Source organism: Pongo abelii, chromosome 6, assembly GCF_028885655.2.
Source record: "Pongo abelii isolate AG06213 chromosome 6, NHGRI_mPonAbe1-v2.0_pri, whole genome shotgun sequence".
NCBI classification, from domain to species: Eukaryota; Metazoa; Chordata; class Mammalia; order Primates; family Hominidae; genus Pongo; species Pongo abelii.
In genome coordinates, this window is record NC_071991.2 from 69,316,109 (window position 1) to 69,333,224 (window position 17,116).

Consider the following 17,116-nt stretch of genomic DNA (forward strand, 5'->3'; position numbering starts at 1 on the left):
ATTAGCTAGCGCTGAGGAAACCCCATGTCTTAGTACATTAAAAAAGCCCAGAAAATCTTCACAAATTATTCTAATGATGGAACTTTAAATGATATGCCTATGGGAACAGACGTTCTTAATGGTAAAAGACTTTGTATCGTACTATTGGCTTTGTAGAATTTACTTGCACATAGCACAGTACAGAATATTGATTAAGACCTTGGCACACCAAATTACTATTATTTTCACCAAATTGCTTAAATTTCCAAATCCCAATCTCCGTTGTTTAAAATGGGGCTCTGCTGTGAAATAGTCCTATCCCTTAGAATTCTTCTGAGGAATTAATTACATATCAAGTGTTAAGTACAATGTCTGAAACATGAAAAACTATTAAATAATTGTTTAGTATTATAATTACCTACAAAAATGCTGATTTAATTCTTCTTTAAAAACTGAGTAATATTTATCCTTAATCAGTAATACATGTATTGTCTACAATACATGACTATTATGACTGTTTAACTCATTCAGTGTCACTGAGGATCTTTCAAATTTTTAATCACAGAAAATCACTAATGTCAACATAATGCAAACTAACACATCTGTGAATCACGCATTAGGAAACAAAAATAATCTTTTAGCAAAAAGTAGGACTAAGAATCAAAAATTTTAAATGGGCAGTTCTTCCTTTTTACTCCTATTGTTATATAAAAATAACCAAGAAAAAGCTTAAGGGTAAAAGCTACCTATTATTTAAATAACAATGCGGCCTTCATTGTATTGCACTGCACTGCATTAGCTTCTTTCAGCCTAAAAACAATTTTAAATGACAAAAATAAAACACAAAACATTTTCTTTGACTATTTCATTATCAAGATGAAGGAATACACAGAAGAGAGGCTCAAGTCTGGGTATAACATTAATTTTAGAAGTCTGCGTTGTTCATTATTACACCATTTAGAACTTAATTAAATTTATAAGTACATAGACTTACAAACTTACATATATTCAGGTGTTTCACAGATGTGTAAATGTTTTGATTTGGAAGACTAACTATCTTATTGGCGTAAGGTCTCTGATAATTTAACACCTATATATAATGAGAGTTAAATAAAAATTTTCAAAAGGCTTGCCAAACATTCAATCAAATCATGCATCTCACTATGTCCACAAAGAGCATTACTCTCTATTCTTCTTGTCCTTTGACTATTGGTATAACCAATCAGGTTGCTTTTAAACTTATTTCCTGTTGGTTTTGTAGATCTGTGTACTGATGTTTAATGAAAGATGTAACACTTCTGCAGGGTTTATTTGCATATTCTCAAGTGTCTCCTGCGTCCCTCAGAGTACTCCTAATTCACTCATAGAGTTGGAGTCTAGCTAGCACCATTGTGGGGTTTTCAGCTTTTTAATCATACTAAATATTACACCACTTATTGGCTCTCATTTTAAGCTAGGATAAGAAGTCAAATACAATCTCAAAAATAAATAGTCTAATTAGTCTGCATTCCAAATGCTGAAGAAATATGATAAGGCAGTACCTGCAGAAAAGAAAAGCCAAGCAGCTTGAATTTGGTCTTTTTCTCATAAAATTGTGGTCGTTTTTCAGTTCTCATCTTACTCTACCAATCAGTGGCATTAAACACACTCATTCTTTCTTTCCTCATTTAAACACGTTCTTTACTTGGCCTCTGGAACACCCCTGGCTTGATTTTTTTTTTTTTTTTAACTCACTGGCCTCCACTTCTGTTCTCCTTCCCTAGTTTATGTACTTATTGTCCAACTGCTAAACCCTGGTGTGCCCAGGAGTCAGTCTTAAGCCTCTGCTTGGTCTGCACACAACTCCAAATAATTTTTTCTTATCCCATAACTTTTAATACATCTATATGCTGATAACTTTTACATATAAATCCTTAATCTCAACCTCTTTGCTGAACTCTAGAGTTGTATACGCAACCATTTCAATACTTCTCAATGAATATCTACAAAAATCTTATTTTTTCCCACTAATTCCAAATGTTAAAATTGCTAATTCCAATATTGAACTCGTATTTCTCTCTCCCTCCAAAATAGCCTATCTGCAGGTGCGAGAATCTTAGAAAAAGAGTACTCTATTTATTCAGGGAAAAACCATAGAGTCATTCCTGATGTCTTTCTTTCTCTCACATTCTTTAGCCTGTCTTTCAGCAACATTCAGAATATATTCAGAATCTGGCAACTTCCTTCACCTCCACTGTTGTCTCCTGAGTTCAAGCCACCATTGTATCCTTTTTGGACTATTGCATTTGCCTCCTAACACATCTTCCTGTCTCTAACCTTGCCTCCTTACACAGTCTGTTTTCTCACTTCATCAAGAATGTCACACCTGGCCAGGGGGCAGTGGCTCACCCTGTAATTTCAGCACTTTGGGAGGCCGAGACAGGCAGATCATTTGAGGTCAGGAGATCAAGACCAGCCTGGTCAACATGGTGAAACCCCATCTCTACTAAAAATACAAAAATTAGCCAGGCGTGGTGGCAGATGCCTGTAATCCCAGCTACTTGGGAGGCTGAGGCAGAAGAATTGCTTGAACCTGAGAGGCAGAGATTGCAGTGAGCCAAGATCACGCCACTGCACTCCAGCCTGGACGACAGAGTGAGACTCCATCTCAAAAAAAAAAAAAAAAAAAAAGAACGTTACACCTTTGCTCAAAACTCTTGAGAAGAGGAAAGTCTGAAGCCTTTATCATGGTCTATTAAAACCTACAGTTCTTACCTCTATGTCTGCTCCAAGGTCTGTGTCCTCTTCTCCGTGTCCTTATTTTTCATCACTCTGTTAACTCACTCTACTCCAGCCACACTGGTCTTTTTGGTTTGCTTATAACACATCAGGTGTTCTTCCACCTCAGGACCTTTGCATGACCTATTCCTGCTGCCTGAAGACTTTTCCTCCAGACAGCTGCATGATGACTTCTCTCCGTTTTTTTGAGTTACTGCTTAAATGCCCCTCCCCTTTGTTTTAAGTACTTTTCTCACCACCTTCCTTAAAATAGCGCACTCTCTTACTATCATCCTCTACCACTTACTCATTCTTATTCTTACTCTCCTTCTTAGTACTTATTCCCACATGACAGGTTATAGACCTGTCTATTTGTTTATTGCCTTTCTTCTCCTTTGAAACAGTAAACTCCTTGTCATTGGAAATCTTTTGGATTTTCCGCTATATCTCTCCAGCCTAGAAGAGTGATTGACACTGCTCAACTAACTTCCTATTGTATGATTCAATTCCAGGATGTAGGTTCACTGAAAATGCCTTCCTTCATTCTCATTCCCTTCAATATGACACCTTCTGGAAGGCAGAAGTGGACTAGTAGAGATTCTAATCCATGGTCCTGGATAACCAGCAGAGCCAACATTGGGGTAGGGATCCTCTCAGCCTTTTCCCACTTGTCTTAAAGCTCCTATATCAGTTTGCAAACTTTTGGAGCCATATATGCAATAGAAAATCCAATTCACCCTGGCTTAAACAATGAAAGGACAGAGGTAGCGCATGCTTTAGGATTGGTGGAGCCCTGGCCCCACCAAACCTTTATGAGTTTACAAGTTCTGTCCATCTGCTCTGCCCTACCCAGTGCTGGCTTCATCCTGAGGCTGTTTCTCATTGCACTTAGGGAGTAGTTGTCTGAGCCACTGAAGTCACAAATGATCTAGTCCATTTCTAATATGAAAGAGAGGCTCCCTCTATCCCTCTCAGCAGATCCATAAAGAACTTCTCTTGAACCTTCTCTTGAACACTTTACATCTATTTGGCTAAAGTGAAGTCACATACTCATACTTGACTCAGTTGCCAGTAAAAGAAGGAGGCTACCTTAGAAGAATCATGCCCACCCATAAGCAGACTGATAAAGTCACCCTTCTTTTGAGGCACATGGTTTACATGAAGGATGTTTGGAAACCTGGCCAAACTGACTCAGGCTTCTCTGGAAGGCAAAAAAAAAAAGAGTGCCTGCTAGTCAGGTTGCCAAGAACATTTACTATATTCTCAAACCAAAGGGTTGAAGGGACAGTGACTTGAAAGCCAAAAAAGCCAAGAGACTGCAATAACCATGACAGGTGAGGCAGGCAGTCTGGTTTTCCCAGGGAGCAAGGATATGTAGAGAAGGCTGCAGGCACATTTGTTGTTTCTTTGCCTGGGCCTTGGTCAGTTCACTGCTCCAAATGAGTCTCGCCGAATGAATGAAGTGTGAATGAAGCCAAATCTTTACCATTTATTTATTTTTTTACTCTGTTGATGCGAAGTACAGTTCAAAAACTGTGTTTAGTTGCTTTCCATTTCTCGCTTGTCAGTGAAGTAAATAAAATATGGATTTGTGAATAAGAATGATTTGGCTCAAAATCCAATTTCACTTTCAACAGCATGCCTTCGGTGATGTTATTTTCTCCTTTGGAGATTCATGTTTTTATTCACTAAATGGATAACTATAATGCTTCCCTTAATGGCATTTAATTCAGATTGAGTTAGATAGTGTGCATAAAACATTTGGCATAAAGTAGATATCTCTAAATACTGGCCTCAGACTTTTACAGTAAGGCAAACAGCTGTGAGTTTCTAAAAGTCTACAGATTTTCATCAAATAATGGTAAGAGAAAAATAGGTAAGCTTTCTTTGTTCTAGATTATGGATCACAAGACTTGTTCAATTCATAAATTTTTATTGACAAAATAGTTAAATAAATGTTTTCAGTTGATTGGTTTATTTTTTTTCCTTAACCTTATTGGAAATAAGATCCCTCAATCATTATTTGGCAATAAAGCTGCATTTAATTCCAAATTTCAAATATATTAATATATCCTTCTTGTGTATATATGAGATTTTTATATGTCTTGTGTTACATTTTTGAAACTCAAAATTAGTATGTATAATATGGTTTGTGTTTTTTTTTTTCTTTTTGAGACAGAGTGTCACTCTGTCATCCAGGCCAGAGTGCAGTGGCATGATGAAGACTCACTGCAGCCTTGACCTCCCAGGCTCAAGCGATCCTCCCACCTCAGCCTCCTGAGTAGCTGGGACTACAAGTTCATGACACCATTCCAGGCTAATTTTTATATTTTTTGTAGAGATGGGGTTTCTTCATGTTGTCCAGCTAGTCTTGAACTCCTGGGCTCAAGTGATCCCCCCAACTCAACCTCCCAAAGCATTGAGATTATGGGTGTGAGCCATTGTGCCTCTGTTAATTTACATGTGTTACTTCTTTCCTCACACTGGGTTTGAGATTTTAAATACTTTGTAACTATATTGATTGAAAAAAATTAAGATGGGTCATATCTTGTGCTGTTTACAAGAATATCTCTGTGCCCATTACCTCTTCCCAGAGTCTTCCTGTTTACTCACTATGGGCCCAACCTCTCGGTGACCATTCTGACCCACAGATATAAACAGCTGTCATGTCAGCAGTGTTTCCACCACCACTTTGTGAAATTAGAGCATTGTCCAACAAATAAATGAAATGTAGAGAAATGGAAAAACCAAAACTTGACATGATTCATCCAGGTAAGAGCTAAATGTGTTTCTAAGTCATTCCTTTCTCTTCCTGGTACCAAAGCAAAGGCCAAGAATGCCAGAAGCCTCACAATTCCCTTCAATACTACCTACTGGCTTTCATTGTCAGGGCATGAGAAGGGAATATTTTCCGTTTTTTTAGGAACCCAAAACTCTGGAACTAGCTCTGACCTTCTGCCAGTATAAATGAATTGTTTTAAGATAGTAGCTATTTCACAAAAATAATTAATTGGATTTCCCAGGCCAGATGACACTAGTGCCAGAGAATTCAAATAACTGAACCTAGCTCTAAGTCAACCACCGAAGTAGAGGAAAAGGGAAAAGAAAACAAATGAAAAAGCAGGTCCAAAGACTAAAGATAACACTTTTTATTTGATAATTCTTCATATTTTCTAATCCTGTATAACGTCTAATGATTTCTTTATTCATGCCTCAGTCTGCCCCAGCAGCACCAACTGTGCTTTTCTTGGCATCCTTTACAAACCACTATAATCTCCGTGCAAGTTTGCTAGTGGAATCCTGTCTAGCACCCAGTTACACTTCAGTGGAGCCAAGATTCTCAATTCCTCAATCAGTTACACCAGCCAGGGGCTCCTCTGATGGGCACACGTGCTTTTCCCACCAGAGCCATGACTCTCTGCTGATTTGTGCTGATTCTACACACTTCTGGTTGCAAGCTCATATTTGGATCCAAGCAGTGAGATCTGTTCAGACTCCAGGGCCCATTAAACTTCCTCGTCTTGAAGTTCACTGGCATAGTTATTATTTTCAAGAACACTTAAAGTATGAAGCCCACATTCCACATTTGCTAAGTATAGCTTTCATCACTAAGAAAATTTTCATATTCAAAGTATGAGCTTAGATTTGATCTACACTTTATGAAAGAAATCATTAGAAAGTCTCCATTACAGTTGAATACATTCTCTTTAATTTGTGTTTTTTCAAGAGATTAGTTATTTCCAAAAAGAAGAAACATTATATTGAGAAACCAGAAGATTCGCCTATAAGATAACTTTAAACATAAGCATCATTACATCTTATTCTGGCCTCACATCAATTCCAGCTGATGCTCTGGAGAACAGGAAGGTCTTCATAACAATGCCTTTTGTAAGGGTTGTTGTTATTATTTTTGTTGTTTTTAACATATTTAGAGGAATCAATTGAAGAAAACAGCCAGCAATGAAAAATTAAGCGAGTGTTTATATTTGAGGCATTACCTCTGTGGGGATTGCTTTCATTACAAATATGAATCTTAATGTTTACACCTTCAAAGTGGGCATATTAACTGAAAGAAAAATGAGTTTCTATTTACCTTTTCTATACAATTCTCTGAGTAGTCCTAAAGTGATTGAGCAAGTATGATGGCAAATTCCAAGGTGGTTTTTTAAAATGTGATTATTTCCATTTTTGTGAGTTTTTTCTTTTAACGTATCAATGCCTGACATCTCTCCACTGTCGGATCTATATCCACTGAGGTCCAAAAAATGTCACAAGTAGAGTGTGAAAGGAAAAGTTGGCATAATCTTTCTGGAGCTAATCAAAAAGTACATAATATTTGTATTCTAAAGAAACTTTAATCCATAGATGAAATTGAAAAATCTTGCACTGGCAGTGAGGGTCAGTGATCTCCCTTCCACTTCCTCTGTGTCTTTGAAAGAGAACATGGTTGTCAAGTGCCCTAGAATTAATGACACCTTTTGATGGAAGCATGAGAAGGTCTACACTTTAGAGTCCCCAGCCACAGAAAAGGAAATAGAGCTGTATCCAAGAGAAATGGAGTTGCCTTCTCTGGGGGAAACACAGAGGAGCATTTGAGCAGGCAATTGATCAGCAGGAAGACTGCAAGGTGATAAAAGAACTGGAAGTCACAAAAGCCCTTGGCATAATAGTTTTAATAAAAAGGATTCTGTTCCAGATATGCTTTATGCAATAATTTCCTTGACATATATTTCCAAATTTTATCTTCAACAATGCAGGTGTTTTCACTGAAAGCCAGCCCCTTTCATTACCAAAGTTAAAAGGATCCCTTTGGACTGTTTATCTGATTGACCAATCAGGATGTGCATTTATTTGGTTACTGATTTACTTTGCTCTTCTCCATTGTCCTAGGAAGGAGGACTACAGTTTTGGATTAGTGACTTTTCACTGATTATATCTAGAAATAATTTTGAAACCATTAAAAAAATAAGCACCCTTTTTTCCCTTTTTTCAATTAAGTTACTACTTGGCAAAAATCCCAATAATTCTGAATAAAATATTAAATGGCCCAAATTGATTAGCATATAAAATATATTCTAAAACATTAAAGGAAGTTAATATTTAACATGAAGACTCTTAGAATATGCTGACTTGTATAATTTATAATGTGATAATTAGATTAGGATCTCACAAATAAGAACTAGATCATTATAAAGGTAGTATAACAATCACAAATGCATTCCATATCCATATCTCCTCTTTGTGAATATATCATTAGATGGCACAGAACCAAACTAGCTATTAAAATGATTTTCAGTTCAAACTGGTAAATCTGAGTTGCTAATTGGGATTTTCAGATTTGAAAATAAATACATAAATAAACAGTGGTAGCCCTGGCACCAAATGATACATCTTAGTGAAAAAATTCTCTTTGTGCAGAAATAGATTTGTAGCATGCTGAGATGATCATGGTGAAGTTTTCTCTAGTTTTCTCCTCGATACTTTCAGAACAAGCATTCAGCTGGCATTGCCTGAGTAGTTTAAGGTATCAGTACCACTGCAAGATATCCACTTTTTTTTTTTAACTTTCATTTTAAGCTCAGGGATATACATGCAGGTGTGTTACATAGGTAAACTTGTGTAATGGGATCTGTTGTACAGATTATTTTCCCACTCAGGTATTAAGCCTAATATCCATTAGGTATTTTTCCTGATCCTCTCCCTCCCACTATCCTCCATCCTCTGATAGGCCTAGTGTGTGTTGTCCCCCTCTTTGTGTCCATGTGTTGTCATTATTTTGCTCCTACTTGTAAGTGAGAATAGGTGGCATTTGGTTTTCTGAGGATAATGCATTAGTTTGCTAAGGATAATGGCCTTCAGCTCCATCCATGTCCCTGTAAAGGACATAATCTTGTTCTTTTTTATGGCTGCATAGTATTCTATGTACCATATATATACCACATTTTATTTATCCAGTCTATCATTAATGGGCATTTAGGTTGACTCCATGTCTTTGCTATTGTGAATAGTGCTGCAATTAACATACACGTGTATTTAAGACATCCACGTTTCAAAATTGGAGTGAATACTAAACTCCAAATCATATGCCCTAGATATTTCTTTCTTCTGGGATCTATTAAAAGATGATTTGTTTAAAAGACCCCAGAAAAAGTCAGCAACACATCAGAATCTGTTGTCCATAAGATCCACTGGAATTTTCTAAATATCTTTTCTAGTGGTTTGAGGGTTGGGGAGAGAAAAACTTGGAGGGTAGGCAGCAGTCTTTTGACTTTGTGTATTAAGAGAAGACAGAACAGCTTTTGTACATCACTTCTATTCACAATTCTTTGGAAATGCTGCCTAGAACACAGGGAAAGATTAGAGAGAATCTCTCATGGAATCCCTGGCTGTCTATCAATATTTATAATATCAGATTCGTCTGAAGGTTACACCAATCCACCAAATATCCTACCAAGTACAGAAGAATGCATTAGGATTGGAGATGTTAAGGGATGCTTTCTTACAAACATAGAACATCAAAGCCATAATGTGTCCTTGGCCTGAGTCAAACCATTACTTCATGAGTCCTTTGTATATACGCTTTTAAAGAACCCAACTAAATAATAATAGTTGAAAGTGGTTAAAAATTTAAATATAGACTAATGTAATCTCATGTTAAATGTTTCTATGTCCAACTCTTCTTTATGTATTTATCTGTTGTAATCAAAGAAGACAATTGTGTCAGCTACAGCCCAAGAGATACATGTTGACTCTTCTTTATGGCCATACTTTCTAATATTATGTGCAAAGAACATAGGTATCAGAACCGGTCACAGCTGAATCAAGTACCAGCTCTGCCCCAGTGAGATGTGCAAGTTTGAGTAAGCTTCTTAACTTCTTTGAGACTCATTTTCAATGAAATATAAAATATAAGTTTTCCTTGAGATTGTTTACTTTGTCTCACTTTTCATATAACCACTTATATGGCAGTGTCTTAGTCCATTTTCATGCTTCTGATAAAGACATACCTGAGACTGGGAAGAAAAAGAGATTTAATTGGACTTACAGTTCCACATGGCTTGGGCAGCCTCAGAATCATGGCGGGAGGTGAAAGGCACTTCTTACATGGCAGCAGCAAGAGAAAAAATGAGGAAGATTCAAAAGTGGAAACCCCTGATAAAACCATCAGATCTTATGAGACTTATTCACTACCATGAGAACAGTATGGGACAATCTGCCCCCATGATTCAAATTATCTCCCACTGGGTCCCTCCCACAGCATGTGGGAATTATGGGAGTACAATTCAAGATGAGATTTGGGTGGGGACACAGAGCCAAACCATATCAAGCAGTAAATTCCCAATTAGGGAAATGCTATATTACTGAACAAATATATAATTTAGTGTCATAGCCAGTGTGTCAGTGTTTTAAAATTATGATTTCACTATAACTAGGGATTTATATAATTGATCACCCAAATTTTAACACTTTTGCAAATGAATGTGGGCATGAACGTTCATCTTAACTATATCCACATGAAGTGAGGGGTTGGCAGTGCAATTTAGGAGAGTCTGGGGGTAAAAACCTCAGAATAAAAATAATGACTAATTATGTGCTTATAATCCCCTTAGGACATAATTACAATATAAAATAGTTTTTAAACTTAGAGTAGGCTTTTTAAGAGTTTGAGTACTCTATCAAAGGTTAAAAATGGTTTTTCTTAACTACTTTCATTGTCTACTCAATGTTAAGCATGGTTCCATAAATTAGGGACATGCTGGTTAAACAACTTGAAGTGGGTTTCCGTTCTGCAGAGCTCTTTAGTTTCTTTATTACATTTATGACTGCCATTGACGTCCAAGGAAAGCTGCCTTAAGTATGGTTCCTCACAAGCAGACCCTGAGATGAACATTTATGTGCAAGGGATTTGCCAAGAAAGAGCTCCCAGCCCTTCCTTGCTTCTTTCCTCGTTTTCCTTCTTTTTCTTTTATTCCTTCCATTCCTTTTACATGCTCAAAGATGGAATGGAATCAACAATGTAAGTAGTGGAAGGCACAATGTAGTATGAAAGTTCAGGGGAAGGAATTAGTTCTGCGTGGTAGTGCGTGCTTGTAATCCCAGCGACTTGGGAGGCTAAGGCACTAGAATCACTTGAACTTGGGAGGCAGAGATTGTAGTGAGCCGAGATTGTGCCACTGCACTCTATCCTGGGCAATAGAGCAAGACTGTCTCAAAAAAAAAGAGAGTTCAGGGGAAACTATTGGATGCAGCTGTGGATGTGACAGGGAAGCATGAAGCAGAGGACCTATGCCAGGAGGAAAATGCAGGGCTAAACAGCTGGAGATGGAAGAAAAATCACACCATAATGTTCTTCCACGTACAAGGTCCCAGTCAAGAGCCAGTGGTTTTTTTTATATTGAATTCAGAATGGAAGCCAAACTTCTCTCTACAAAATAAAAGGTTATGCAAGATCAGGCCCCACCTGCCTCTCTGACCTCTTTTCATGTCATCCTTGTCTGCCTCTTCACTATGCCACAGCGACGCTAGATTTCTGTCAGTTTCCTTAACTTGCCACGCTCAGTCTCACCTTAGAAATTTTGCACTGGTTGTGCTCTCTGGAAGAGGCAAAAGGGAATTTTTTAGGGGAATGAAAATATTATATATCTTGATTGAATTCGTTGTTACACAGATAGATACAAATGTATTTGTGAAAATTCATCAAACTGTATACTTAAAATAAGTCCATTTTATTATATATTGCATTGTTGAGGTACATTGTAATATACCTCAACAAAGTTCGTTAAACAACAACAAAAAAAGATTCACTAGTTCAATTGTAGAACTCAAAAATAAAGTAGAATTGATTTTACAATATTTCTTTTAAAAAAGAATTTTGCAGGAAAGTGTTATCAATTCTTTAAAGTGACTGGTAAAATTCCACTTATTTGGAATTTAGAAGCTGATTTTCCCAGACATTAAACATAAATGAAGGGACATAGATTCAGCCTAAAGGAAGTGGAATTTGGCAAGGGGCAGATTGCATGAACTGAAAATGGGTGGTGGACAAAGAATTCAATAGGGAGATATTAAGGACTTCATCTATGATTTCCATCCAGGAACAGATCCAGACAGCTGTAGACTGTGTAGGGGGCCTTTAAAATACAATTGCAAAACTCTATTTTATTTTAACTTGGTTTGTGTTAAATTCTTAAATCAGATCCCAGTTCATCACAGCAAAAACAAAACAAAGCAAACAAAAATTCTTTGGCTCCTTCTCTTTTAATATGGGGAAGTGTACTTAAGACAGTTTCAAGGATACTATTGAAGTAAGCCTCTTACAACCCACTTTGTATACAAGTAAAAGAGATCCTAAAAAACAAGCCAAGAGGGGACAAAGAAAGCATATACTACTGAGAAAAACAGTATATTGTTAAGAAAAATAAAATTACTCGTGATTAGGAGCAGTATTTTTTTTCTTATTCTTTTTTTTGCTATAGCCTTGATTAAAAGGAAAGGGAAGGATTTATGCAGTTGGTTTACTACCCCCCAGATTTTTAGAATTATGTAAGGATAATAGTATTTCCCCACCCATCCCCTGAGGAGCTTTTAAGACTAGCATCTGTGAGGTGCATTTCCTAGATAAATGCAAACTGCCCTTTGACTCTCTTCAAGATAAGAAAACATTGACCCTTTCAACCAAGTTATTTATGACATTCACATAATGTGAAACAGTGCTTAGACCTGATGGGAACGCCCAGAAGTATATACACTGAAGGCAGTTAAGATTCCCCTCTGCTACTATCCAGGAGAGGCCACCACACAAGTCGAACAATGCCCAAGGCTCATTAAAGAGTTTGATGAATTTAATACAATTCAAATTAAAGAAGATCTCAGGGGAACATGGTTAGAAAAGAAAACCAGATGGGGCTCCAGGATAGAGCATCCCGGGAGCAAGTGTGGGATGCCGTAAAATCCTAAAGATTCTGGAAACATGAGAAAATGCGATTTATCTTCTTGGCGAATTAACATACAAAATGCGTTGGTGGCATGATATTGAGTTTCACATTTTATAATGTAATTTCCAAGATTGTGAGGGAAGAAAGACCACTAGATATTGGAAAGAGTCACCTCCCCTTTCCATGAGACTTGCCAAAGTAAAGGGGAACAAAGTAAGAGAAAAATGCATGCAATATACCCACACTAGTTATCAAGTGTGAAATGGCAGAATGTGAGTCACCAAGAAAATAGAGATCATAGATTAGAATGTCAGCTGGCCCAGGAGCTGTCCTTTCTTTTTCTTAGTATAGGAATAACGATGACAAATGCTGCCGTTGGTCACTGGACTGAAGGGTGGTGGGGGTGCGGATTCTTTCAAAAGAAAGAGTATAGAAAAAGGGAAAAAACACTGTTTGCTATTTTACAAAATGGACATAAAGTTTCAAAATGAACCTTGAAATAGGAAGTAAGAAAATTGTATTGATTAAACTGGTCACAATGTGTTATCTCCATTTAATCTGAAGTTGCCAATTTGATTTAGTCATCATGGCATTACTATTTGTGAAATAAACCCTGACTAGGCTCAGGCACAGGTGAGGCCTGGTATCTCTCTTTGGTCCGACAAGGGCTCCAAACTATGAGGAAATGATGGAAGGCTTTTGGTTTACTTTTGTTTTGTTTTACAATATCTCTTGAAAACATTCTTACAATGGAATGTTGGTCATTTGCATTACTAATATCTTGTTGAAAATGTTAGCAGAGCTTGAATCCAGGATAAGTATTCCCAAATAAACAGAGCAAGGATTCTGGATTTTCAATGAGCAACTTTCTTTGCCAGAAGGCAAAAAATTGTAAAAATTAAAGTCATCTGAAATTCTATTATCCAAATAGAATTATGGAAAAAAACTATCACAATATAAGTTCATACTTTATATCTAATTATGTACATGCTTTTATTACATATAATGAATAGCTTTTCATTTCAAAATACTAAAATAATTTTTAATAGCTGCTTAGCACATTATCTGTGTACACTGTGACTGTCACTAAATATACCATCTTAGAGCATTTAGGTTATTTTTAAATATTTTCTGTGCTTAAAAACAATGCTAGAATTAATATATGGAATTACTGGAACACGTGCAATGTACTTTATATTTCTGGTTCTTAATAACAACATTACAAAATTAAGGGTAGACTCAACAGTTTTAATTTTATAGTATATAAACTATAATGTATCAGAATTCCATTTTGCCCATAATTCTTTATCTTCACTTATTGACATAAACTGGTAAAAGGAAACAGGAATCATTTTGAGAGGAATTAGAGCACAGGAAGCCTGGAGTCTCCTACAATGACCTTATCAGAAACCCAAGGAAAAATATGTGTCACATACAAAAAATAACTTGACTGTAGCTCACGTTGGCAAGCTAAAATGGGAAATGAGGAATGATCAGAGATGGTTGAGAGAAGGGATAAGACCATCTTTAATAAGATCATCTTTAAAGGAAATCAAGAGATGCACAAACTATGGCAGGTTAAAATAGTAAAACAAAGTTGTACTGGATAAATAAAGAGTTATGCTCTATATTTAATTGACAGACTAGTATAAATAAGTCATTAGGGATTCTGGTGAAACTTTTGGCTAGAATGTGCAAGCTGTCATGCTAAGCTGACTTGTGGTAGCAAAGACTAATGGTTTTCAGTACACAGTGTCCATTGGGAGGAAACTGGAAGCAAACCTGGGAACTTCAGAGTGGTGATTCGTATCCCCATACTTGTCAGGAGGGCAGCAGCTGGAAAGAATGATGGCATCATGAATTCCTAGAAAAGTATAACTTTTGGGGAGATATGTAACATAGCTTCTATAAGGGGAAAATAACGTCTCATTAATTAACTCAATCACAATTGGAAATTCCTATTAAATCTCCTAAAAATACATCTTGTCCCTTCCTTTCCTTACTGTTGCTGCTCTTTAATGGTTCAGAGCATTGGACTAGATTTTTCAGATAATTTACAAACATTCCTGCCTACCTCCAGCCTTGCCTTCCATAGTATATTCTTTATTCCACAATCAGAGTAAACTCTCTAGCACATCTCTTATTTGTACCCACCCCTGCCTGCAAATATTTAATTGGCTGGACTGTAGGAACTCTCCACCATAGCTCAGAAGGCCTTCTGCAGTAGGGCCTCTTCCCATCTCATCTTCCTCCATAGCTCCTCTCCTGAAACACCTGCTAGCCTGCATGCCCTCCACCACATCATGATGCTGGTGCCTGCCTTCATGCCTCAGTATATGCTCTTCCTTTTTCTCAGAATGCACCTCCTGTCCCTTGGGCACCAAGTGAGTTGTCTTTGAAGACTCGACTTAAGTGTTCACCTCAGTTAAATCTCCATAGACATCCATGAAGGTAGAGTTAGAGGTTTGCCTCTCTACTCTCATTACAGCTCTTAGCAGACTGCAGACAGCAAAGCTTTTTGAAAGCAAAATGGGCTTTTCTTATATGTATCCTTAGAGTCCCTTACAGTACCTGGTACATAGAAGATTCTCAGTACAGATTTATTGAATAAACGAGTCTAGATTTCTCAGAGGTGATATGGACAAAAGAGAAGGTAATTTTATTTCCACTTTCAAAGAGATTGAAAGTGTATATCCTATAGGTGGTCAAACAACAATTTTAAAAAACCAATTTCCTTGTTATTATGGAAAGTGTTTTCTCTTTAAGTGCGGAAATGGCTTAATGACAGGAAGCAATGTGTAGGAATAAATGATCATTTCTCTACTTAGAGAAGTGTTAGTGTCAAGGTTCCCTAGGGACTGAGGCTGGAACACAATCTCGACCAATATGTTAAATACATTGCTTAGAATAAAGACAAAAAATTTTTTTTAAGTTTTTTCTCTCTTATTATAAGGTCTTCTGTGTAGTGAAATACTGAGTTGGTAGACATAGCAGGCAAGAATCCAATGAAAGCAATGAAAATAAAGAATAATGACATTTGACTTTGAGGTAGGAAAATAAAGGTAATAGAGTTAAAGAAGACCCATTAATTCAACTCATTTTGAGTACTTAGTATATATAATACAAAGTCCTATTTTAATAGCTGCAGAGTTACAGAAGTGAACAAGCCTGAGCCATTGTATCTTGAAACATGAATGCAAATTTTACCCAAAATGCATTAAGCCTCAAAGTTATAAAGTTATATAGATGTTTCAAAATATTGAGATAAATTTTAGTGGAAGAATCAGAGCTTCATAAAAACCATGTTATTTGAGCAGCTATTGATGTGTGAATATGATTTTTAAAGGTAAAAGTAGAGGAAATGACTTAAAATAAAAATAAATGATAAGAAAGGATTGAATATGATTTCCTAAGTAAAATTCAGTGTGACTGAAAGGAGATAGTTAACAACAAAAAAATAAGATAGAAAGTTGATGTGAAGGGAGAAAAAAGGATAAGTTAGAATGGGGCAAATAAATACATAAGTTACTACACTCTTAATTATAAATCATGACCTAGGAAAAAAATCATGGAGTCTAGAAAACACCTTAGAATATTGTTGCAATGGTAACAGCAGCAACAACAAAACCATGCAATTATGCATTCTAAATGTTATTGAAAATAAAGAGTGTTATTGGCAATAAAGCATTTTATTAGAAATAAAGCATTCAGAGAGACCCAGCTGTTGTGTAAAGCCAAGGTGCTCCTCCACTTGAATAAGACTTAACATTTAAAGCTTTTTATTGTTTGCAAATTCTTTCATGTAGGTGACTTCACATCAGGTAAAAAAGAGCAGGGCTGTTATATTCATTTTAAAAGTAGAATTGCATAGATCTAAGTGGTTTAAATAGCTTATTTCAAACTTGCATAGCTAGTAAGAGATAGATCAATCCAGGGATAGAATCTAGGTTTTCTGTAGGCAAATTTGGTGTTTTTTAATCTATGCTACTTAGCACTCAAGGAAGATATGGATATAAAGAGCTAGAAAAATCCTAAAGAGCATGCTAAAATAATCAAGAGAGCAAAGGGGATTCTATAGAAAGAAAAACTTTAAACAAAAAAGTGTATGTATTAGAAATCTAGTTTGAAAAGCAGTTGATTTTGTTAATAATTGTATAAATGTCACAAATAAAGTTAAGATGGCTTAGAACAGCAGTCCCCAGCCTTTTTGGCACCAGGTACTAATTTCGAGGAAGACATTTTTTTCACAGATGGTGACGGGGGACAATGGTTTCAGCATGAAACAGTTCCACCTCAGACTCAGATCATCCGGCATTAGTTAGATTCTCTTAAGGAGCGCGCAACCTAGATCCCTCACATGTGCAGTTCACAATTGTTTGTGCTCCTATGAGAATCTAATGCCGCCGCTGAGCGGACAGGAGGGTCAGATATTTACTCAGATAATT

At 36.6% G+C, this 17,116-nt stretch overlaps 1 protein-coding gene across 16 annotated transcripts in view; it reads left to right on the forward strand.

Moving 5' to 3' along the window:
- Nucleotides 1-17,116, forward strand: part of LOC129060378 (protein PPP5D1-like) — a 272,742-nt gene that overhangs the window by 185,398 nt on the left and 70,228 nt on the right. For 3 of the 16 annotated variants that reach the window (XR_008527042.2, XR_008527049.2, XR_008527047.2), the window contains one exon: nt 5,331-5,508. The exons of 11 other annotated variants lie outside the window; for them this stretch is intronic. Coding sequence is in view for 2 of the 5 variants with exons in the window: in XM_054559427.2 (XP_054415402.1) it covers nt 2,155-2,226 (72 nt within the window). In the remaining 3 variants the exon portion in view is untranslated. Of the gene's footprint in view, nt 1-2,154; nt 2,738-5,330; nt 5,509-17,116 lie in introns of those variants that run through there. 2 more of the 16 variants (XM_054559427.2, XM_054559429.1) reach the window with 2 other exon arrangements.